General features: G+C 39.5%; 1 protein-coding gene across 1 annotated transcript in view; it reads right to left on the bottom strand.

The window, feature by feature from the left end:
- LOC148045944 (leucine-rich repeat-containing protein 37A3-like) overlaps positions 1 to 25,477 on the bottom strand; it is a 117,291-nt gene that overhangs the window by 64,772 nt on the left and 27,042 nt on the right. Inside the window, exon 7 of the mRNA XM_087714418.1 lies at positions 25,036 to 25,116. Within this exon, the coding sequence (XP_087570544.1) occupies positions 25,036 to 25,116 (81 nt within the window). The remainder of the gene's footprint in view (positions 1 to 25,035; positions 25,117 to 25,477) is intronic.

Below are 25,477 nucleotides of genomic sequence, written 5' to 3'. Positions count from 1 at the left end.
AAAAAATTAAGTATTTAGGGATCTGGCTGTCTGCGAAATGCTCTTCCATAAAAGAAGACAACTATGATAAGTTGTTACAGAATACTCAAAAGGACTTAAAAACCTGGTCAAAACTACAACTATCACTGATGGGAAGAGTCGCAGTAATTAAAATGAATGTTTTGCCAAAAATCCTCTACCTATTTCAAATGGCACCGGTCAAGTTAGGGGAAAAAATTTATAATGATTTGGACAAAATGATTCGAAACTTTATATGGAATGGTAAAAAGCCCAGAATAAAATATATGCACCTGCAGGATAAAAGAACTCAAGGGGGAATGGGCTTACCGGAATGGAAAACATATCATCAAGCAGCAACAACTATGTGGATAAAAGAATGGGTAATGTTAGCTAATAAAAGAATCTTAACAATAGAGGGCCACGACCTGCAATACGGGTGGCACAACTACTTATGGTGCGAGGGAAATAAAATCCACAATTATTTTAGTAGTCACCATTTAAGGGAGGTATTAATTAAGGACTGGCTGGAAATTAGAAGGAGATACTACACGCAACTACCTAAATGGATATCTCCGACGGAAGCCCTGATATACCCGAATTTGATAAATTTGGATAAAATTGTTACCTACCAACAGTTTCTAGACGACCAAAACAAACTAAACCCCAGGGAAAATTTGGCTGATAAGGGAATAAACATCGATTGGTGGCCATATCTTCAAATTCAAAACAAACACAAATTCGATCTAGCACAACCAGGCTTCCAGAACAAGAACCAGGAATTAGATAAAATTTTAATTGGACCAGATGAGAAATTAATTTCAAAAATATACAACTGCTTACTGATTCGAAAAACGGAAGCAGAAAGAGTAAAAGAAGTCATGGTAACCTGGGCCCAAAACATCGGCCACACAATAGACCTAGACGACTGGGAAAGAGTCTGGGAATGGAACCTAAAATTGACAAAATCGACGGCCTATAAAGAAAATATATATAAAATGTTCTACCGCTGGCATTTTCCACCGACAAGACTGGCGAAAATGTCTTCAAAAGTTTTGGCCATATGCTGGAAATGTAAAACAGTGCTGGGCACATACTACCATATGTGGTGGACGTGTCCGGTAGCCAAAGCATATTGGAAGCAAATACTAGGATGGCTGAATGGAATCTTGTCAATTAAACTATGTCTTAAGCCGGAAACTTTCTTATTAGGGATAATAGATCAAAAAAATGCAAATCTAACCAATACCTCCTAGTCCATATTCTGACAGCGTCAAGGATTGTTTACGCACAGTGCTGGAAGAGTGAAAATGCCCCCACCAACACTATGGTGATGAATAAAATCTTAGAACTAGCAGAAATGAACAGATTGACGATGCGAATTAATGACAAAGAAGATACAGACTTTTATACAGTCTGGGAGAAGCTGTACAAATGGCTTGATGAGTCAGTGAAGACTTAGACACAAAAAGAGATAGCTGACTAACCTAATACGATTAAACCAATAACTCAAATGAACAATATACAACAACTGAGAGATAAGCGAAAGGAGAAATGTATTAGGGGTGAGAACCCACCGTCGAGCAATTTTGTTACACTACAATGTTGGGAAAACTTAAAAAAGCTGATAGGAAATCCGCTATAACTACCTGCATGAAATTAGCGATTAAACTTCATTTTAGATGAGGCGAGAGGATTTATAATCCTTGCCTCTTTAAGCAAGGAAAGGAAAAGAGAACCAGGTTGTCCTCAGCAGAGGAAAATATGTAAATGTAACAAAGGTTAGAGGGGAGGGAAGGAGGACAGTAGGGAAGTCAGGATGGAGAGGAGAAAGGAGAGGAATAGGAAAGGCAGAAGAAGGGGGGAAGGATAAAGAGGAGGAAGAGAAAGAAGAGAAGGGAAAGAAGGTGGGAAGAAAGAAGGAGAGAAGAAAGAGAAGAAACTGGGGGAGGAAGGAGGGAGGGAAGAAGAGAGGGTAGTAAAGAGGGAAAGAGGGAGGGAAAGAAAGAGAGAAGGAGTGTTGAAAGGAAGGAAGGAAGGAGGGAGGGAGGAAAGGAGGGAGATTAAGAGAAAAGAAAGGAGGAGGGAAAGAGGAAGGGAAGGAGGGAAGGTATGTGAGAAGGAGGGGGGATCGAGGGAGGGAAAGGAGGGGGAAGGAAAGGAGGAAAGGAGAAAAGAAAGGAGGGAAGGCAGGGGAGAAGGAAGTAAGGGGGGAGGGAAGAAAAGGGTATGGAAAAGAAAGAAATGAGGGAAGAGAAAAGGGAGGGAAGGAATAAGATACCTAACCTTTGATGTTTATATGATTTGATAGTATGGGAATATCTCGAAATGTAGTTGTATTGTTTTTTACAAGTTATGGATGTTGTATTTTCGTTTTACCAATAAAATCTTACTAAAAAAAAAAAGAAATAAAGGGATTAAAAATTTAAAAAGAATATACAACACAGGCATTTGCGGATGATATGGTATTCATATTAGAGGATTGATTAAAATCAGGAATTAAATTAATCCAAAAAATAGAGGAATTCGGTAAGATAGCGGGACTTAAAATTAATAAGAACAAAACAAAGATCATTATGAAGACTTTTACTAAAAAACAAGAGCAAGTATTAGAGGAAAACATGGGAATGCAAATAGCAAAAAGAGTAAAGTACCTAGGAATTTGGCTGACAAGGATATACTCAACAATTAAAGAAGATAATTATGTTAAAACTATTCAGAAAATTAAGAAATATACCTGGAAAATTGGAGGAAACTACAAATATCCTTAATGGGAAGAATTGCCATCATTAAAATGAATATACTACTAAAATTTTTATTTTTATTTCAAGTGATGCCAATTAACCTAGGGAAATTTTTTTTCATAGACTTAAACAAATTAATCGCACAGTTTATTTGGTCAGGGGAAAAACCATGAATTAAATTAAAATTGTTACAAGACAGTAGAGAAAGAGGAGGATTTGGACTTCCTGATTGGGAGCTTTATTACCAAGCAGCACCTCTCACTTGGATAAAAGACTAGATCAATTTAAAAAAACAGAAGATTATTAACAATAGAAGATTATAATTTGGAATTGAGCTGGCACACCTTTATCTGGGATGGGAAAGACAAGATTCATAACTATTTACAAAAACATTTAATTAGAAAAGCTCTACTACAAACATGGTTAAAAATCAAAACAAAACATTACAATAAAATCCCAACCTGGCTGTGCACCATGGAGGCTCTGATATACCCTAACGTATTGGACATAAACAAGATAATAAGATATAAAGACATATTAGACAACCAAGAAAGACTAAAAACAAGGCAAGAACTGAAAGACGAGGGAATAGATATTGGCTGGTGGCCCTATTTACAAATACAGGCAAGGTATAAAAAAGATAGGGAAAGGGATGGATTCTATAAGGAGTCGCAAGAGCTGGATAAAGGTTTACAGGGAACCGAAGAAAAATTGATTAAAAAAATATATCACTACTTATTAAAATTTAAAATGGAAGAAAAAACTGAAAGGAACGATGATAACATGGGTGATAAACTTTGGGTATAGTATAGAATTGGCGGAATGGGAAAAAAATTGGGAAATAAACTACAAATTAACGATGGCAAACAGCTTATAGAGAGAACATGTACAAGATGTTCTACAGATGGCACCTTCCACCAGCGAGAATTGCAAAAATGTTCCGGGAGTGTTCATCTATCTGCTGGAAATGCAACAAACAACATGGAACATACTACCAGGGACGTGCAGTCACTGGAGGCAGAGGAAGTGGGGCCTCACCAGTCAAGCGAGGAAAAGGAAATAATTTTTAAAATAATTAAAAAGGCCAGGATAGTTGCTGCCAGACTCCAAGTCACAGTGACTTTGAATCTGCTTAGTGTTAACTGTAGGGGGAAGCTAGAGAACTATGGGCCTCCTTTGCATAAGGATTTTTTCGCCTTTTAAGAGTTAAGCAAGGGTTAAAAAGCGAAAAATTCCATATGCAAAGGAGGCAAATGATTCTCCCGCCTCCTGATCTGGGAGCAGCGAATCATGCCTTGCAGTTGAGTGACTGCGCAATCTAGCAGCAGGAGCCTTGCTTGTAAAACGCGCCTGTGTTGGAAAAGTTCATGCTCCGAGCAAGTTCAACTCTCCAGCGTGCAAGTAAAATTTCTTTGGTTTTTCCAACCTTTTACCATTATGTCTACAGAGAGGTTCTCAATCATTCAGATCTGCGCTTTTTCCAAAGGTGAGTGGACTTTCTGGGATCCCCCCCACCTTTCAGACATTTCTCTTCTCATGCAAGAGGATAGAAGAACCGAAAGCTTCATGGATGAGAAGCGAAACGTTTTCAAAGGGGGGGGGAAATACCCCAAGAAAGTCAACTCGCCTTTTGGGAAAAAAAGCACCACTTCTTCTTGGGCTAATGTGCCTGGCATTTGGGGACTTTAAAAGGATGCGTGTTTCTCTCTTGCATTCTTTATATTTCGCTACATCTTTTGTTCAGTGTATTGGTATTTCCATTGTCTGACTGCCAGGATGCTTTTAATGTTTTGTTACAGCCGCCCATTCTAAAACGCAATAGTTCACATATTTTAAAGGAATAGTCATGGCAAAGCGAGAGGTTAGTCCACTTTAAGCTCCAAGGTGGGGTTTTGCTGTTTTTGAAATGCTTTTCTGTAATCCAGTGGGGTGCATCGTATTTCCCTCCCTGCCTGGGCAAACCATTAAACAGCATTTTGTCAGTGTCAGCTGACAGGCTGCATTGTAAATGGTGATTGACTGCAAATGGAAGAACAGTTAGGCCAGCGGTTGCTTTTCCCGCTGGGTTTGCTCAAAAACACATGGTGGGTTTTGGTTTTCTTTTGCTTGGCTTGGAATAGCGAGATGTACTTGGAAGGACGGCTGCTTCTATGCCAGAGGCAATCAGTTTGGGGGAGACTCAAGTTCACATTAAAAAGAATTAGTAATATATAGTTGCTAAGACTGGCCGCCCACAAAGGACCTCCCCAGACTTGTTTTGATGGGTGTGGGGCAACTGACGGTAGTTTGCACCGGCTGCGCCCGCTAAAACTAGCCTCAGTCACCCTGTGTTCAGCAAAGCAAGCCTGGGGAGGTCCTTTGTGGGCGGCCAGTCTTAGCCGCTTGCTCCTGGCACTGCGGCTGAAATGAAGCCCCAAAGCCCCCGCTGCCACCAGAATATCTGCTGCCACCTCCTCCTCCTCCAACAGCTCGGAGCACCTGAGCTGGGCTCTGCGTTATCCTGCCCCCTCCTCCTCCGCTGTGCTTTTGAGGAGCCATGAGTCTGCGGGAGGGAGCGGGAGCAGGAAAAAAGGCCGCAGTGCCGGGCAGCAAATGTGGTGGTGCTGTTGGAAAAGGAGGAGGAGGAGGAAGCAGTAGTTATTCTCGTGGCGGCAGGGGCTCATCGGCATCTTCAGCGGCAGCCCTCCCCCGCCCCGTTGAATAAAGCAAAGTGGAGCAGATCTATGCAGATGACGTCATCGCAACATGACTGGAGGAGGAATTCTGGAAGTTGAAGTCCACAAATCTTAAAGCTGTGCCGGGGCTTCAGCGGGGGCTTCGCGCTTGCCTCACCGGCCATGAAGCTCACCGCATGTCACTGCATACTACCATATGTGGTGGACGTGCACAGCTGTGAAAAAGTATTGGAAAAAAATAAAAAATTGGCTAAAGGAGATTGCTACACATCAAATTGCACTAAAACCTGAATTATTTTTGTTAGGGATTATAAAAGGAAATTATGGAAAAAATACTAGATACTTAATTTTACACATCGTTACAGCAGTGAGAGTTATATTCGCACAAAACTGGAAAAATAATTATATACCAACAGAAGAAAATGTAATTAAAAAATATTGGAATGTGCAGAGATGGATAGGCTCACGAAAGAACTAAGAGGAAGACAAATCTGAATATTACTCCGTATGGGATTTATTGTACAATTGACTAGAGGAAAAGAGAGGAAAAGTAGGAAAGCAAAAAAGAAAGGAAGAAAGATTAACAAAACAATAAACAACTACAAAACCGGAAAAGGATTAAAAGATTGAAATATGAGATAGTCTATAACAAATAAATATTACACAAAATGATGTAAATGTAGTAAAAACTGTTATACATAGAATATATAGAAAATATAGAATGAAAAAAATGTATTAAATAATGTAAATGCACAAATATATAAAGTCATAGTTATAAAAGATTTAATATATATTATACAAAACAACATAAATGTAGTCAAAACTGCTATACATAGGACATATAGAATATTATATATAGAATGAAAAAAATGTATGAAATAATGTAAATGCACAAATATATGAAGTCATAGGTATAAAAGATTTATTTGTATAGATAAAACAGACACAACAGATAGGTAAAAAAATGTAATGTGTGGCAATGATGTAAAGTTTGTACAAACAATAAAAATTTTTTAAAAAGAATACTGCATCCAGTTTTAGTCACCATATAAAAAAAAGATGTTGAGACTCTGGAAAGTACAGAAAGGAGCAACAAGGTGACTAGAGGGTTGAAGGCTAAAATAAAGAACAATTACAAGAATTGGGTATGTCTAGTCAATAGGTAGTCCTCGACTTATGAATGTAATGGAGCCTACCAATTACATTGGTAACTGGAAGATTCGTTAGAATGAATCCCATAAAATGAACATGAAACCTCCTGGCTTTCACCCACAAATGTGCACATTTGTTATCTCAGGGTGGGAATAGGCCACCTGCTTAAGACTACCCAAGGTTTCCCCCCCACTCACTGAGATACTTTATGCAATTGCTCCACTCCTCCCATCCTGTCACACTGGGTCATTTACCTTGCAAAGATCTAGCTAGCTCTCTCCTCCCCAGCTTCTCTGCGCACAGGAGCACGGCCCCCAGAAGCTTTCAGTCTTGGCACTCAAAATGTTTGCAGGCCAATGGGATGCTTTGAGGCAGTGCGATTTCACTGCCTCAAAGCATCCCGTCAGCTTGCAAACATTTTGCACAGAAATTGGAAGCTTCTGGGGACCATGCAAAATGTTAGCAAGCTGACAGGATGTTTTGAGGCAGAGAAATCGTATTGCCTCAAAGCATCCCATCGGCTTGCAAATGTCTTGCATGGTAAATGGAAGCTTTGGAGGGGGGGCTTGATCTCATGGCCTGAAGTCCTGTGATATCACAGTGCCCAGAAGCTTCCAGTCGTCACTCAAAATGTTTGCAAACTGATGAGACATTTTGAGGCAGCATGATTTCTCAAAGAAACCATGGCAGAGAGGAGACAGATCTTTGCATGGTAAGGGAGTCTGGCGCAGCAGGATATGAGGGAGGCAGCAATTGTTGGAAGTGTGGGGGGGGGGGGTGATAGGCAAGTTGAATGTTGCAGTGCCTCTGTGGTCATTTGTAAGGGTGAACGACTGCCGTGGTGCTGCAACATTCGTAATTATGGGACTGTCGTAAACACTTGACTGTTATCATGTCACTTCGAATGGTCACTAAATGAACTGGTGTGAACCGAAGATTACCTATAGTGAAAAGAAAGATTAGGAGTGACATGGTAGCAATATTCCAATATTTGAGAGTTGCCACAAAGAAGAGGAGATCAATCTATTCTGCAAAGCCCCAAAGGGCAAGACAAGAAACAATGGATGAAACGTAATCAAAGAGAAAAGGAACCTAGAACTAAGGAGAAATTTCCTAACAGTGAGAACAATTAATCAGTGAAACAGTTTGCCTTCGTAGGCTTCATCACTGGAGGTTTTAAAGAAAAGACTGGGAAGCTATTTGTCTGGAATGGTATAGGACCATGATGGTGAACCTATGGCACGTGTGCCATACATGGCACACAAAGTCTTCTCTGTGGGCATGCGAACAGTCTCCCCAGCCCAGCTCTAATCAGATTTCTCCACCCTTGTTTCCTTATGAAAATGTCATTAACAGATATGATGTTTCCTATTTAACACTTTAATATATTAAAAAGAATCATAAGTCTCAAAACAGGAAAGAGCCTAGTAACTAGGTCATTAGGGTGGCTCTTTTCTTAAATAGATGGTGGTTTTTTAAGACGTATGATCAAAAATGTATTATAGGCCAATGGGAAAGTATTGGTATGCAAATCATCATATTTCATAAGATATTAAAATAGTTACTTTCATTTATTTCTATTTCAATATTCCAGAAAATGCCCAACATAATAGTTCAACATACCTCAAGGTACCTTAACATGTACCTTACCTGTTAAAGTATCATTTTGGGCAGGGCTGGACCACCTAATATCATTTTTGGATTTAAATTAAAAATCAAGTCCTTTAAATTTAAATGTTCCTGCTATTTTTTTGTTAACTTAACTGAAAATATATCTGAGAATGAAAGGTAATATTTCAGTTATCACAAATCACAAGGTGGAAAGGAAAAAACTACCCTGATTTCCAGACCTTCAGTTGCCTTAATGAGACTCCCTAGTCTATATTGCCTAGACTGAACAATTAGAGTACTGGACTGGGTGGCTAATAGTTCCAAGGAGATTAATCTCAAAAAGACAATATAAGATCTTTTCAGAAGAGATGGGAGAAACCTATGTGGCTTTTTTTGGCGGGGGGTGGGTAGATTCTGTATCTGTGAGTTTATCACCTTTGGTCTTGGATAAGGTTGCACTACCCCAGGCAGATTTAGTGCATAATCTGGGAGTTATCCTAGATTTATAGCTCCTGCTTGAAGAGGAGGGAGAAGTTTTGCCTAGGAGTGCTTTTGCTTAACTTTGTGTTGTATTCTAGTTGCACCTGTTCCTGGATACTGGAGGCTCTTTGCTTGGTCATTCACACCCTGGTCATATCTTGTTTGAACTATTGCAATGTGCTCCACATGAGACTATCCTTGAAAAGGATCTGTGTCAGCTGATACAGAATGTGACCATGCAAGCAATGTTGGGTAACCCCAAATACATGTAACACATCTGCTCCTCTGACTGCATTGGGTGCCAGTTTCTTCCAGGTCCAATACAAGGTTTTGGTTATGACCTTTAAATCTCTACATGGTATAAAGCAGATTACCCATTACACTGTCTTTGCCCCATTACATTGGCGCATCCGACTCAGTCAGACAGAAAGGGTGTGTTGTGGACCCCATCAGTTAAAGAATTTCAGCTGGTGAAATTTGGGAAGAGAACTTTCTCTGCTGTTCCCTCCATCTTTATAATGTTCTCCCCACAGAGGCAAGGTGGACCCCCATTCTCCTGGCCTTTCAAGAGAGCCTGAATAGCTGGCTCTGCCATGTTGCTATATTGCTCCCACCATCTTTTTCACTTTTAATGTCTCCTAAGATTCAGATGCAGTTTTTATGTTTTAATATTTTACTTGTGCACTGCCAGACTTGCTCTCTGAGAGAGACGGATTGTTTCTAAATTTGATAATAAAATAAAAAAATACAAATAAAAAATAAAAAATAACAATAAACCAATAAAATCAAGCAAACCTATCACTTCCAAAAGAGTTAATATTTGGAACTGGATACCAGAAAAGATAAGAGAAATTAAGAAAAAAAATTGTCTGACTTAATCAATTTTGTAGTGCATGCCAGTGCTTTCTGTTGCATCCATTTAATATGCAATCATTATTTTGTACCAAAAATTATTTATATCTGTTTACTCATGTATTGTTCTATCATTGTATCCCCCATGCCAAACCAATCTACCTAGATTAGAACAAGATTGGAATGGATACAGACAAAGTATTTTGGAAAACTGTTTTGGCCTACCGTAGTCAATGATATTTAAGTGACAATTTTTGGTGCAATCTAACTTGGTAGTTTTATGCAAGACTCCAATGGAACCCATAATCTTGCGAAGGTTGTAGGACATTTTCCTAGGCAAGACACTGTTGATGGGAAAAAAAAGAGAAGGGCTTCACAAACTTTTATTATTACTTCTATAAGCTAAGATTTGTACCTCCAAGTTTGAGTTAATCTTTTTAATCAGGTGCCACAGTTTAGAACAATCTTCCCCTGCTATGTTGGGAATTGTAACTTAAGACTTTTAGAAGGCAGCAGTTTCGGGAAATTGACTTTTAGGTTTTTCATATAGTCTTCTACTTGAAGAAAACTCTCATTTCACATGCACTCCCCCCTCCAATATTTTACATAGGTTACAACAATTCTAGTTTGTGGTAAGAAAATCATTTGGTGTGGTTAAATTATTACTTGCTGGAAACCATAGGAAGCCTCATTTGCCAATGTCATCAGGCTCCAGACTTTTAGATTCCCAGATAAAAAGAAAGATTTCTGCATGCATGTGGTTCAGAACTGGGTTGAAGTAATAAGGAGCTAAGATTCTGATAGCAAACAATGGTGGTAATTGCTTCCCAGCTTCCCAGAATATCTACCTGATTACTGGTCTGATACTATATTTCCATGCAGCATTATAAATCAATAGGAAGAAGCAAAAAGCCATATGGAAGAGGGCCTCGTTATTAGAGTTAAATTGTACAGGCAGAAAAACAAGTATTAAGACCAACGTTTCTTATGCTGTGTGTGTATCTGGTGTTCTCCAGAAACTATGCAAACTGGTACTACAATTTAGAGATGTTCTTGACTTCAGAATTCAGCTATAATGGTAGAATCTTGCTAGAATCTGGTTTTATCAGATCCTAGTTACTTTTAAGAGATACAATGTCTCAACCGTTAAAAACTATGAGATTATCAGCTGAAAAGCTGACAGCTCAGTTCCGAGATCCAAGTGATATGGAGTGAGAGCCTGTTCTTGCCCCATCTTATGCCAAATTAACAGTTCGAAATCATGCAAATTTGAGTAGATAAATAGGTAGCAATTTAGTTGGAAGGTGATAGCCTTCCATGTCCCATAGAGTCATATTTGACTGAACAGGGGAAATCTTTACTTTCTGGTACATTTAGTTCATCAGTTCTGCCTAACTTTAACTGGCAATAAATTTTCAGCCCTGTTTCTTGAGATCTTTTTAACTGGAAAGAACCTTGGTATCTGGCTAAAGTATATGCTCTGTATATGAAGCTTTTGTGTTATAAATCAGATATTCCACAAGAAAGAAAACTTTTTTGTAATGTTCAAAGGGGAAAGGAGGAAAGCGATAGCTGAAAAGGAAAAAGAGGTACACATCAATTCAATCCCTGCTAATTTCACATGGAATTGGGAAAATATTTAAAATTGTAAAGCTACTATGAATCACTGGTTGTGTTCACAGCACATTCTCCATAGCAAACTCAATTAGAGTTCACTTAATTAAATCAATTTTCTAGGCTCACATGACACTGTGACTCATAAAGCAATTGTACAGACTACGTAGGCACAAAACTGATTAGGTGCTATCAGATTGGTGTCTTATCAACCACTTAGCCAGACTTTCTGAAGGATGATCTGTCCCCTTCCAACAATACATTAATCACTGCAGTAATTTAGTTTATCCATTGTTCTGCAGGTCATCCCCTTCTTTTTCCTTCCACATTTCCCAGCATTATGAATTTTCAAGGGAGCTGGGTCTTCAAATAATATGTCCATAATATGATAATATGGAATTCTGAATTGATTTTTGTATTGATCCATGTTTTGTTATCTGTGGGTGTCATATTCCCAGGAGTGTTCTTCAACATCAAAGTACAAAGGTATCAATATTCTTTCTATCTTATTTCTGTAAAGTTCAACTTTCACTTCATCTTTGTAAATGTAGACACATCACAACATCAGAACATCATTTCTAAACTCTTCATTGTTCCATTACCGAATGGGAGTCTATGGCAAATTTATTGATAGCTATTCCAAAGGTGCTTTTTCAAGAGTAAAAGAAGCTGAAGAAGCTTCTTGGATGAGAAGTGAAATGTCTTCAAAGAAAAAACAGAAAGTCCAATTGCCTCTTGAAAAAGCACTTTTGGGACAACCAGGATCTGGATGACTGAGAATCTTCATAGACATTCCTGATGGCTAGTTCCTTTATGTTGATAATTAATCCTAAAAGGCAGAAACTATTTACCATTTCAACATCTTAATAATCAATTCTGAAGTGCAATATACTAGGTTAAAGTATGATTAGCTTGTTCATAATTCAATATTATATAAGCATAACCAAAGTAAAACAACTTTTTCCCTCCTTGTGAACTCCAAAACTGTTTGATAAACAGCCAGATTTGAAGCTCAAATACCTGGGAGGCTCCAAATTAGGGGAAACTGGCAATGAACAATATTATTATAGGCTCTTGGGTAAGACAGAATTTCTACATTTCTATAAATGTAAGACTCATATTGTGGTTTGATTTCAGAGATTACTTTCTATATTAATTAGTCTTCTCCAGGCCTCCAGACACATGTTCCACAAAGTCAATATGTACTGAAAGTATTTTTGTAAACCACTTTTAATCCTAAACTCCCTATCACTGTTCACTTTTGCACAGGAATAGAATAGTCCATGGATGTCCCTGCTTCCCCCCCTACCCCCCCTCACACCTATAGATACAGAAAAAGATTCAAAGTACTTACAGAGTTTTCAACTTCAAGGAAATTTTGAGCAATTTCTGTACTATGCCTGGAGTTATTTCTGTAGAACTAAGGTCTCTGCAAAAAAGGACACACAGACTTTTCCAAAGATAGGGAGAAATAGATAATTTGCAGAACAGAGCCAAGGGAGAATACATTCATGAAGTTGAATGGAAGACTTCATCTCATTGGTTATCCCTTTATGACTGAGTTTACAACACAGTTAACAAGTTAAAGAAGGAGCATCTACAGTCACAGAATAGGTAAAACTAGGTTATTTTAAATCTTACTTTATGCTTTTGTGGTTAAGCATGATCTATAATTCCAGCCTGTTTTTTACAGTTCAGTGCACCAAACAAACAATGCATATTCAGTAGCCATTTTTCATACTTAACAACCAATTTAAGAGTTATGAATTCAAGTTTATCTGATTGTTCAAATATAAAATGAATAAGTATTACTATTTCCACTGTTTTGAGCTCTTTGGGGGAAAGGACACAAATAACAATATGGTAATTTAAAAGTAATAAAATGTTTTTGATCAGCTGCTGTAAGAAGATAGGAAAGGGAGTGCTGTTGCTGAACAATACTGTACACAACTCTTCATCATGCAAAGTTGGAATGGAAGCTGATTTTCAAATGCCAGGATATCAGTCTTCCACATGTGAAGCAATGTTTAAAATAAGAAAATAAATACACATAGATTTTTCTTGCTATTAAATAATCACAGCTTATCACTGAGATTGTTGGCATTGGTTCCCATAGGGGTATCAGGAGCCTCTGTGTGGAGGTTAAGGGGTTGGCCTGGGCATTGGGTGATCCAAGTTCCAGTCTCCAGTCACTTAATTGTCCAAATTCCCTGGGTGACTTTGGATCAGTCACTCATTCTCAGTCATCCTACCTCATAAGGCTTTTGTTGTAAGGGATTACATTGATCTTGTGATAAGTTCACACCAAATAAAAATACTAACTTTTCATTTTGAACAAGACTTGAGCTTCAATGCTTAATCTAAAAATTATCTTTATAAATCAGTTTGTCTACAGTTTTCCAGTGGATACAAAATATATTGGGATGATTCCTTTTGCCATGTAATGATTCAAAAACGAACATAGAATTAAAGCAACTTCATTGTAGAATCAATGGATTCATTCATAAATTCCAGCCTAGGCTTGAGATCCAAGATCCAAGATTAAAAACCTATCATTATGGTAATTAAACGCCGGCCAACTGAAAAAACAATATATACAGTGTTTTCTTACTCCCTTTCCTCTTTTTTACATAGCCACATAATACATGCCTATTTTGTTTTCTCCTCAGAAAAAATAACTCTGTGAAGTGGTTTATTTATTGAACAGTTATAATCTTTTCCTTGACACCTCAAGGCTATTTACCTAGCAGTCTCAATGAAACATACTTCTAGTCTTCTTGTGGTATCTTTTTCCTGATCTGGACAACTGACAGCTAAGACTTAATGACCGGTCCATGGTTATGCTATGAATTTCATGGCTGTAAGAAAATCTGGACCTAGGTTTTTCTAATACTAATTGAGGGCCACACTGATCTTCAGATATTATAGCCCAAGCCAACTGAATTAGGAAAAAAATGCTGAATACTTGTTCTAGAGTAAATAAACCCTTAATAAAGCCAAGAACAACTTCACACATACAGGAATTCCACTGAGGGCAATCTGTAGAAATGGGAATCCTCAATCTCTCTCAGTGGATTATGGTTGAGATTCCTGAAAGAAAGACTGGTTATCAGTTTAGCAAAATTGAGAGTAGCAAAATAAAACAGGAAAAATTCAGGTAGTTATAAGCAATAAATCATGTTTTCTTTTGGTCTTTGACCTTAAATAACATTATTATTAATTACTCATCCTACCAGCAAGAAATAATAAGCAAAAGAAATTATAGAAATTATAACTTTAGAGTTATCCAAGTTAATGTTTGCTACTTTTTACTGTAAGAGATTTGTCTGGTTTATTTTGCACAAAATGAAATCTGTGGTGGGATTCAAATAATTTAACAACTGGTTCTCTGCCCTAATGATTCTTCCAACAACCAGTACATCAAACTGCTCAGAAAGTTAACAACCGATTCCCCTGAAGTAGTTCGAACTGCCTGAATCCCACCACTGGATGAAATGCTACATTTCAGGTGTCCTAAATCTATTTCTGCTTGTCCATTTGTTCCTGTTTTTCCTTTCTGTTTTCCTATTCAATTGAAGAACAGGTTCCTCTTACCACCAAATTTATTTGAAACCTTTTTTTTTAAATCAACCTCTCATTTCTGAGCAATCTCTTTTGATGTCAATATGATTGCATGTATGTTAAATGTAACAATAATGTGACCAATGTTCTCTAAATGATGCATAAGATCTAGTGCAGGGATGTGCAGTCAGGGGAGGCAGGGGAGGCAGGATCTCACCAGTGTCATGAGGAAAAGAAAAGAAAAATTAAAAGGAAAAAGGCTAAAGTAAGTTGCTGCCAGACTCCAGAGTCACAGTGGATGAGTCTGCTTAGTGCTAACTGCAGGGGGAGGCAAGAGAACTATGGGCCTCCTTTGCATAAGGAATTTTTCGCCTTTTAACCCTTGCTCAGAGTTAAGCAAAGGTTAAAAGGCAAAAAATTCCTTATGCAAAGGAGGCACGTGGTTCTTTGCCTCCTGATCTGGCAGCAGCAAATCTTGCCTAAGTTGCCTTTTTATTTTTACATTTTTTACATTTTCATCATGGCGGGTGGACAAGAGGAGAGTTGAAATCCACAGCTGGAAAAGGTATGTGGATCCGACGGAAGGAGGGGGGAAGTTTGTATTGTAATTTGTGTGTGTGTGCGTATGTTTCTTTCTTCACTTCACTCAAACAAACTCTCTCTCAATTTGAGAGTTTGTTTGAGAAGAGAGGGGCAGCCCTCTCCCCCCCACTGGGAGCCCCGTCCTGCTCCACTCTCCCTTTCCTCCTCCTCCTCTCCCCTTTCTTTGCCAGCTGCCACCTCACTCCCCTGCCTCCTCCATCCCCGCCACTGTGTCCGACAGGTCAGGCGTCTCGTGGCAGCATGGGGCGCAGCAGTGGCAGGGACATCCCCACTGCTGTGTCCGACAGGCCAGGTGTCTCGTGTTTATGGCGGACATAAATGCGAGATGCCTGACCTGTCAGACACAGCGGTGGGGTCGGAGGAGGCGGGGGCGAGGTGGCGGAGCGCGGCAGCAGCAGGAACATCCCTGCCACTGTGTCTGACAGGCCAGGCATCTCGTGTTTATGTCCGCCATAAACGCGAAACACCTGGCCTGTCAGACACAGTGGCGGGGACGTTGCTTCTTGCCGCTGCCGCGCTCTTGCCTCACCAATCATAATCCTCACCGCATGTCACTGATCTAGTGCTAGATTATGGGCATTTTTTAAAGATTAAAAATTGGCTAGTCTTTCCCCTGGAGAGTTCCAAGGCTAATAAGAATAAGGGTAGGGTAACTAGAAATTTATTTTCTTTATCATGGCCTGAGCATGAATATCCAGTACTATATATGAAACACTAATAATTACAATTACTACTTTGTATGCCTTTCTTTTTTATTATTCTTATTTTTCAAACATGAAAAATCCAAAAAACAAAACTTAAGACATAGACTACATTTACACAATATATTGGAACTTCGTGTTCTTTCTTATAGTAGTTTCAAATTGGTTCAAATTCTCCTTATGTTGTTTCCCCTTCTAATATGTTTCACTTAAGTTTCACCGTTTTTAACCCTCTTATTTCATTATCTTTTACTTATCTATCTGATATATTGGCTAATTACCTCTAATAAGTTTAAATTCTCTTGAGTGTATATATACATGATAATCCTCCTTAATTTCTGTTTTTGGACTTTATTAACTTCTTTCATTGACCTTTGTTTCTTTCCAACCACCTATACCATTTTCCCCATGTCTGATAATATTTTGTCTCTTCTTTTTCCTGAATTTGTTTTGTTAATTTGTCCATTTAGACAGAGTCCAGAACCTTTCTTATTATTTCATCTTCATTTGGTATCAGTTTATTTTCCTCGCCGCCATTATTATGTGTAGAATTAAATACAGAATTTCTTTTTTATATTTGGTTGTCATTATTCCTAATAGGAACATTTCTGGTTTCCAATCAATTTTAACTCCTGTTATCAACTCTAACCAATTTTTAACCATTTTCTAATACTTTTTGGCCTCCTCACACATCCACCATATATGATAATATGTTCCGTGTGCTATTTCACATTTCCAGCACTTTGGTGATATACTTGCTGAGATTTTTGCTAGCCTTGCTGGTGATAGGTGCCATTTGTAAAATATTTTATACTGGTTTTCATTCCATCATCTTTTATTTCATTTTCATTTTCCTTTATACAATCACTTAAATACTATGCAGTTGAAGTGATTTTCCTTGTATGTGACCGAGAGTGTCATTTTTAAATTTGTCCCCCAAATTTTTTTCCATTTATCCAATTCGATATTGTAGTCAAAGTTCTGGGCCCATCTTACCATTTGCTCCTTCACTATTTCTTCTTCCATTTTATATTTCAGAAGAAATATATATATTCTCCCTATCTTCTTCCTTTTCTGTGCTCTGAATTATTTTATCTAATTCGTGTGGTTCCATTAGGATTTCATATGTTTTAATATCATTATTGTGTTTAGCTTTGATTTGCAAGTAGGTTAGCCAATCGACTTTCATGTTTTGTTCTGCCAATTCCTTGATTGTTTTCAGAATTCCCTGTCCATTAATTAAATCTCTGTATCATATTACTTTGTTCATATCTGTAAAGTTTGGGTGTGTCGTTCTTTCTGTTGGAGATATCCAATTCGGGATTTTCAAACAGTGATTTTTTAAAAATTTTGAAGCAGTTTTGTAATAACTCATTTTTAATTATATGTTATCGGAAGTATTTATGTGTTTTGTTTTTACTGTCACATAAGAATATGTGCCAACCTACTTGCAAATCATGACTTTCTAAGGTCAAGATTTTTTTATTTTTTAACTCTATCGAGTCCTTTAGCCATGTTAGTGTAGTCGGTTATGAGTATAGCTCCCAATCTGGTAGAGCTAAGCTTCCTCTCTCCTTGCTGTCTTGCATTGACTTTAGTTTTTGCCCTTGCCAAATGAACCTAGATGTTCATTTATTTAGTTCCTGGAAAAAAGTTTTATCAGGATTTATAGGTGCAGCTTGTAACAAAAATAAAATTATTGATAGAATATTCATTTTAACTGTGGCTATACGCCCCATTAGTGATAACAGAATATTTTTCCAGCTTTCTAGATCTTTCTTTATTTGCATCATTAATTTATTATAATTATCATCTTTAATTGTAGAACACTTTGCCGACATCCAAATCCCCAAGTATTTCACTTTCTTGTTTGCATTTTAGTCACTAATTCCAATTCCTCTTCTTGCTTTTTTTGTCATATTCTTAGTTACCATTTTAAGGTCTCCATTCATCAGAACATTGGCTGTCTGGGTATTATATATTTTTTCCATAATTTTTGTAAATTTCTCTCCAAATTTCATCATATCTAATTGAATTGTTATAAACTTCTAAATTACGTTGTTAAATGCTTTTTGTGCATCAAGGAAAACCAGTACTAATTGTTTTTCGGATGTGCCTCATAATATTCTAACATATCTAGGATGACTCTCATGTTATTTTTAATGTGACTATGAGGTAAAAATCCATTTTGATCTGGGTGTATTTGTTCATTTAGCACTTGTTTAATTCTTTCTGTCATAATTGCTGCAAATAGTTTGTACTTGGAATTCAATAGTGAGATTGGTCTATAGTTTTGAATTTCTTGTAAGTTGGCTTCTTCTTTTGGGATTAGCGATATTATTGCTTCCATCCATGATTCAGGCACCTTAGCTTTTCCTAAAACCTCATTAAACATTTCCAGTCCTAATTCTTCCAATATTATTTGATTATATTTATATAACTCCACTGGGATTCCATCTGGTCCTGGGGTTTTATTGTTCTTCTGATGCTTCAGGACTAATTCTATTTCCACTGTTGTTATTGGCCTATTTATTGCCTCCCTTTGTTCTTTCGAGATTGGGTTTATCTTTTCTGAGTTTAGGTATTGTTTTATCTTAGTTCCTGCCATATTATCTTGCGTGTATAATTTTGTAAAATATTTTTGTATAATTTGCTTCTTTTCTTCTGATTTATGTTGAATATTTCTTTCGTCATCGTTTAATTGATATATAATTCTTTTTTCTCTTTCATTTTTTAATCTGTATGCCAGCCACCATCCAGGCTTGTTCAAAGTAATTTTGTTTGGCCACTTTAATTTTCTGTGCTAATTCTTTTATTTCTTTTATGAGTTATTAAATATGTTTTATCAGCTTTCTTTTTTCTTTTTGTTCTTTGGGTAAGGTGACCAGACATCCTGCATCTGGCGGGACAGGCACGCCTTCCCATAATTTTTCCTGCGTCCCGGGCCGTTCTTAAAAAACACCCGCTTTATTTTGGCGCTCGCAGCTCGCTCGCTCCCCCGCCCATCAGCTGCTAGCTCACTAGCTCGTTCCATTCCATCTACACTAAAAATCTAAGCCAGCCCAGCCTGCCGCTCACTGATTGGCCTGGACTCCAGCCAATCAGTGAGCTGGCTGGGATGGAAAATTTTAAGCACGCGGCATGCTTAAAATTTTTCATCCCAGCCAGCTCACTGATTGGCTGGAGTCCGCTTAGCTTAGCACGCCACGTGAATCTCCATTTCATTTTGTCTTTTGCTTGCTGCTTAGCTTAACTGGTGAGTAACAGTACCGGTGGGAATCGGGAGGCGCTGTGGGCAGGAGACAGCCCTCCTCTCCTCCTTCTCCCCCTTTGTGAGGTTTCACCTCGCGCAGAGAACTTCCACTCAGTCCCGGAGCTTCTGCTGCCGGTGGCGGCCCCTGTGCTGCAGTGGGAAGCGACCACGCCACAAGTCTGCGAGGCATGGTCGCTTCCCACCGCACCACAGGCGCCGCCATAGGCGGCAGAATCTCCGGGACTGAATGGAAGTTCTCTGCGCGAGGTGAAACAGCTGCCGCCGCCACGCTCTCCTGCGGGAGGCTTCGGGTGGGCGGCAAAGCTGCCGGTGCCAGCGGGGTGACGCGCGTGGTGGGAAGGCAGCCGTCCAGCCTGCTCTTCCCAGCGGCGGCTGCTCCTGCTCCTCCCTCCCTTCATGCGGCCTCCTGCCTCTCTCCTGGCCAGAGCAGTGCTGCACCATGCCAAGAGCCACCATGGGCAGCTTCACGTGAGTAACTCCGGTGGTGGGAATCGGGAGGCTTCGGGTAGGCAGCGGCGCTTCCCTTGCGAAGACCGTCCAAGAAGTGCCGCCACCCATCCGAAGCCTCCCGATTCCCACCGCTGGAGTTACTCACTCACGTGAAGCTGCCCGGCGGTGGCTCTTGGCAGGGTGCGGCTCTGCTCTGGCCAGGAGAGAGGCAGGAGGCCGCGTGAAGGGAGGGAGGAGCAGGAGCAGCCGCTGCCAGGAAGAGCAGGCTGGATGGCCGCCTTCCCACCACGCGCGTCACCCCACTGGCACCGGAGGCTGCTCTGGCCCTTTTCCGGCCACGCGTCCAGTCCGGCTGTTAGGCGACCTCCCTGCAGCCTCCTCACCTGGCAAGGGGGAAGGTTGGGGTGACGGGTCCTCCACTTCCCCCGTCCCAGCAGTGGAGCGTGGGCGCCTGGTTGCAAATGTGTCTCCCTCGCCTGCCCTTGAGACCCGCAGCCAAGGCAGCACCGACGTCGGAGGAGGGGAGGGAGCCAGCTGAGGAAAAAGGACCCCCACCCTCTTCCAATTCGGGGGGGTCTCTCCACTTATCATTGGAGTGGCGGGGCGGGGAGAAATCGGATCCAGCCCCCTCCCCTGCCTGGGCGGGCGGGAGGCGTGGAAGAAGGCGAGCAAGAAGAGGCGCCCAGGTTGCTGCGCCCATCGCCGCCCCACACCCGTCTCGGTGCCCGCCTGTCAAAGCGGTGACACGGAGTAGCCAAGCACCGATTTGGGGGGGGACCCTGGGCAAGGGAAGGCACGGGTGGAGGAGCCGTCTCTAGCTCCGCTGGTGCCAACCTGGCCCTCCCCACTTCAGAGAGAGAGATGGACACCCACTGCCCAGTGCCCACCCCGGCCAAGAAGGCACATGGGGCTTTGGGCTGGCGGGCACCGTGCAACAAAACCTCCCCCCTCCCCCATCAGGTGGCAGGTGGGGGGGTGCGGGCACACCTATCTTGCCAGCCCTGGCATGGGCCAGCGGGGTTCTCTGTGTGTGCTATTGTGGGTCTAAGGTAGCAAATACACCAGCCTCCAACTTGCAGGCTTTCCAGTCCAAGCTGAGTCCCAGCTGTGTTGCTGATTGCGGGTCAGTTTTGCCAAGGTGGTTGTGAGAACAGCATTCATAGGGAAAGCTGGCTTCACCTGTTACAGCAGTGATGGGGAAATCTTTTGGGCTCAAACATTCAGAAAATTTTTAATTTCACTCTCCTGGTGCGTGTGTGTGTGTTTGTGTGTGCATGTGTGTGTTGCACACATACAGACATCCTTGACCAAAGAGAACCATTTCTTTTTCAAATTCATTCATTAAAAAAGAATACACTTCAATCATACGTGGTGTTAAGTGTTGCACAAAGAAACAACACAGGAAAGGAAAGAAGGGAGGGAGGGAGGAAAGGGGAAGACAGAGAAAGAGCAGAAAGACAGAGAAGGTGAAGGTAGATAAGCAGAAGGAAGGAAGAAGGAAGAAATAGGAAGGAGGGAAGGTGAAAGGATGGAAGGAGGAAGGAACAGAAGCGAAGAGGAAGAGAGAAATGGAAAGAGCAGAAAGACAGAGAAGGTAGATAGGCAAAAGAAATGAAGCTGAAAGAATGGAAGGAGGAAGGAAGAGAAAAGGAGGAACGGAGTGAGTGAGGAAAGAAGAGAGGATGGAAGGAGAAAGGAAGGAAGAGAGGGAAAGAGCAGAAGATGGATAAGGTGAAGCAAGAGGAATGAAGGAAGAAGTGAGGTGTCTCGAGGAGGGGGAAAACATTTAGTGACCAAAATTACAATGGCATTGAAAAAAGTGACTGATGACCATTTTTCACACTTAGCGACCGTTGCGACCATTTTTCACAGCGACTGTTGCAGCATCCTCATGGTCACGTGATCAAAATTTTGTTTGGCAACAGATTTGTATTTATGCTGGTTTCAGTGTCCTGGGGTGACCTTTTGACAAAATATAAAATTTATAATCAAGCCCCCCCCCCCCCCCCCCCCGGTCAATGGTGTTCCTCTTTACCAATCTGAAAATCTGGTCACCTTATCTTTGGGTCTTTCTTAATTCTGTTTCCACTTCACTGAGTTCTTTTTCCATATGTTCTTGTTGCTCTCCTTGTTTTCTGTTTTATCTTGCTATATAGATGATTGTGAAGCCTCTGATGTATGCTTTCATGGTATCCCAGAGATTTTGCATTGAGGACTCTTCGTTTTTGTTTGCTTTAAGAAATAGTTTTACTTCTTTCTCTAGCATTTGAGAATATTCTGTCTCTTTTACGATATTTGAGTTCATCATCCATCTTTTTTTTCTTTTTTGGCCTTTCCATTTTAATTTTATTGGGTTATGATCTGCCCACTCATTTGTTTCTATTTCATTTTCCTCTAATTGGACTCGTAGTCCAGATAATGTCCAGCCATATCTGTTCTTGACCAGGACTGATATGGGTTCAATAGAAAGTATACTGTTTTCATGTTTTATGCATTTCTCTCCAAATATCGTGTAATTTATATTCTGTTGCCACCTTGATAAAGAATTTAGGTAATGTATTTTTCTTAGTCTTGTTTTTTTTTACTTTCATAATCCATCTTTTTATCAGCCATTGCATTATAATCCACAATTAAACAAATATTTTCATAATCTAATTCATTTATTTTATTGTGCAATCTCCTATAAAATTTCTCTTGTTTCTGATTTGGTGCATATATCACTATTAATAAGATTGTTTTTTGTTTTGTTTCTAATTCAATCATTAAAATCCTACCTTCAACGGAATAGACTAATTTAGAGTTTATTTTTTTCTTTTATATACATTGGTATCCCTCTTTTTTTTTCTTGTCTGCCAATACTATATATAATTTTCCTGATTTTGTATTTTCCAGTAGATTAGTATGTTCCTTTTTAATGTGCACTTCCTGTATACAAATTATGTCTAAGATGGCCATTTTGGTGAAGGGGGTGGGATTTCAGGAGACAAAAAATGCTGTATTCGATGTAAAAAACGTACCCAGATTTTCAGCCTCTTTTTTGAGAAAAAAAGTTGTGTCTTATACACTGAAAAAATATATATTCTTCCTTTGCCTATTTCATTCTATATAATCCTATATAATTTTATACTTTTTATAATATCAATAGCAATGGGATTTCCCCTATCATAATAATATTAATATTCAATTATGTCATTATCTACTGTGATTATCTTCTGCTTTTCTTCTGTTCCCCCCAGAGGTTTTTTTCCTTATATCACTATCAATTGATCTTGTATCAACTTTTACAGTTTAAATTTATAATCCACTAGGTGTTGCCTTCATCTCGGTATCACTTTCCACTCAGTCATTCACAGCATCACCCGCAGAAAAGAAAAAAAAGAAAAGAAAAAACTTCTCCACTTGCTCCAAAAAGACTTTTCCTACTGTCCCCTGGCCAGATCTGCCTTCTCCCCAAAAAAGAGATTTATAATTGTAACCCCTAAAAAGTGGGCTTTTGTTACCTGTTTTTATTATTTACGATTGTAACTCTGTCCAAAGTTCGCCTCTTCTTAGGAAAAAAGAAAAAAACAATCAGCCCGATTCCTATACAATCCTCTGTGTGCCTGTCAGGTCTTATCAACTGCTGATATATCCCGATCCCATTGCAAATGTTGGCTCTTTCTGCTTTCTTTTCACTCTCTTATCAGGTTTCCCTCCGCGATCACTCCTCTTCTGATTACTCATGCTGCCACTTTCTGCTCCCCGCCTCTGCTCTCACCACTTTTTACCCCCAATCCAGACTGTAAAACAGTCTTCACCATGGAGTCTTTTTCTTTCCAGCTCACCCGCTCCACCAATTTCACATTGTTCTCCTTTCTTGGGTTATCGATCATTACAGATGACTCGGTTTCAACTGCTTTCTCTATTATTTGCTTCCCTCTTATGCAGCTGCCATTGCTCCAGTCCTGTCCAAGTGACAGGGGTAGATCTCCATCAGTTTAGTGGGTTCTTCTATGCACTTGGGGGGGGGGGGGTGTTGTTGTCTTAGCATCCCAGTGTATTCAGAGTTTCCCCCTGAATCTGCTGATCCCTTCAGGTTCCGCAGTGCTCAAAGTTGAGCCCAGATGAAGAAGTTTGGGTTTTGGGTTATGAGACCTGCCGTTTCTCAACACCTGCATGATTACATCATCACCAGAAGTCCTTTCTGTGTCTTTCTTATTTCATTCATCATCTTACTGTCACCTCAAAATTTTCATCAGGTAAGTGAAAATATATCCATAGATTTAATTTATATTTGTAATCTTTCCAGCACATCAGACTATGCTGTTCTTGATACAAAGAACAGCAAAATTTTCAGTGCACCCATTTTTGTTCTTTATATAAAGGGCAGATCCATAATTGAGCATATCTATTTTCTTTCTCCATTCTACACAATAGATTTATATCCTCATTCTAAAACCAAACACAATATTTAACTCCCCCTTTGACTTAGAGGAGTCTAGTACAGAAACACTAATATATCCAATGTTCTTTTTGACATGAGCCCTTTTCACAGCCTTTTTGTCTCCTACCCATCATCTAACAATCATGATATCCATTAGACAAATTTAATATTAACCTATCTTGAGAGATTATTGTTTTCATGGAATACTTTCAAAATAAGTTATTCTGTACTTGCAGATTTTTGAGAATGAGGTTCCTATTAGTATGGGTTTAAATTTGTGAAGAATTTTACTACAGCACTTATCTTTTTGGAAAAAGTTAAGGTTAAAAAGTGATATGGGAGCATCTTTTCCACCCTTCCCCCTCTAAGGATGAGTTGTATGAACACTGTGTGAAGAAAGAGGGTTTCTGAGAAAATCCATAGTATCTCAGAGAGCTGTCTTAAAATCCTGTCACTGTATCTTGGTAACTTGCCTTAAGGACATATTGTAGCAACAATGAATTGAAGGATCATTGTGGCTAGTAGTCCACTTATCTGTTATATATTTGTAAGAATTTATCACAAAATGCTAGTTATTACTTACTCCAAGGAGGCAGTGTAAAATAATTATAGGCAGAACTAGTATTATTGGAAAAGTGACGTATAAAGTCATAACAATATAAAAAAATATTCCAGATATGTCCGGTAGGTTTGGAGATCCAGATATCTGGCTTGGAAATCAACTTAGAAACTGTTGGCTATCCATACTCAGGGACTATCCTTCAAAAGAGTAGTGTTTGGGATGAAATCCATCAAACAAGCCTGGTAATCTCCAGCAGGCATTAGTGGAGACTTTGTGTCCCATTGTTGGAAACCATCTGTCTCACCCACTATCTGAAAGAGTTTCACTTTTACTTACACCTTGGATAGAAACAGCATCCCATGCCAGGACTGAAAGGCCCCTTGCATTATCCGCAAAATATAGTTGCCCCGGAGATTGCTGGAAAGGAAATTGAAGCAAGAGAGCTATGTAGAGTATCTTACAACTGTATAAAATAAACAACACATAAAAACAAGCAAAACAAAAGGAACTTTTTTTCTTCCTCACTTTGATCTTCTAAACAACCACTCCAGGCTTCTTCCAATTACTGCCCTTTCTTTAATGCAGAAACTCCAGTGCATATTTGGGGTTGGACTGTTATTAATGGGCTATCGTTATTTAATATAAATGCAGAGCTCATGATTCAAAGGGCAAATGAAATCCTCTGCAAGAATATAGTTTTGACTAGAGATTCCAAGTTCATAGTAAGTTCTGTAAATCCACAAAAGTACTGCAGTGTTTTCCCACTTATGAAAATTCA

This window comes from Thamnophis sirtalis, unplaced genomic scaffold (genome assembly GCF_051295495.1).
Source record: "Thamnophis sirtalis isolate CommonGarterSnake01/CBP01778 unplaced genomic scaffold, rThaSir2_p1.2 scaffold_4, whole genome shotgun sequence".
Classification (NCBI taxonomy): Eukaryota; Metazoa; Chordata; class Lepidosauria; order Squamata; family Natricidae; genus Thamnophis; species Thamnophis sirtalis.
The sequence above is the reverse complement of the archived record's forward strand: the minus strand, read 5'-3'. Positions and strand labels throughout refer to the sequence as shown.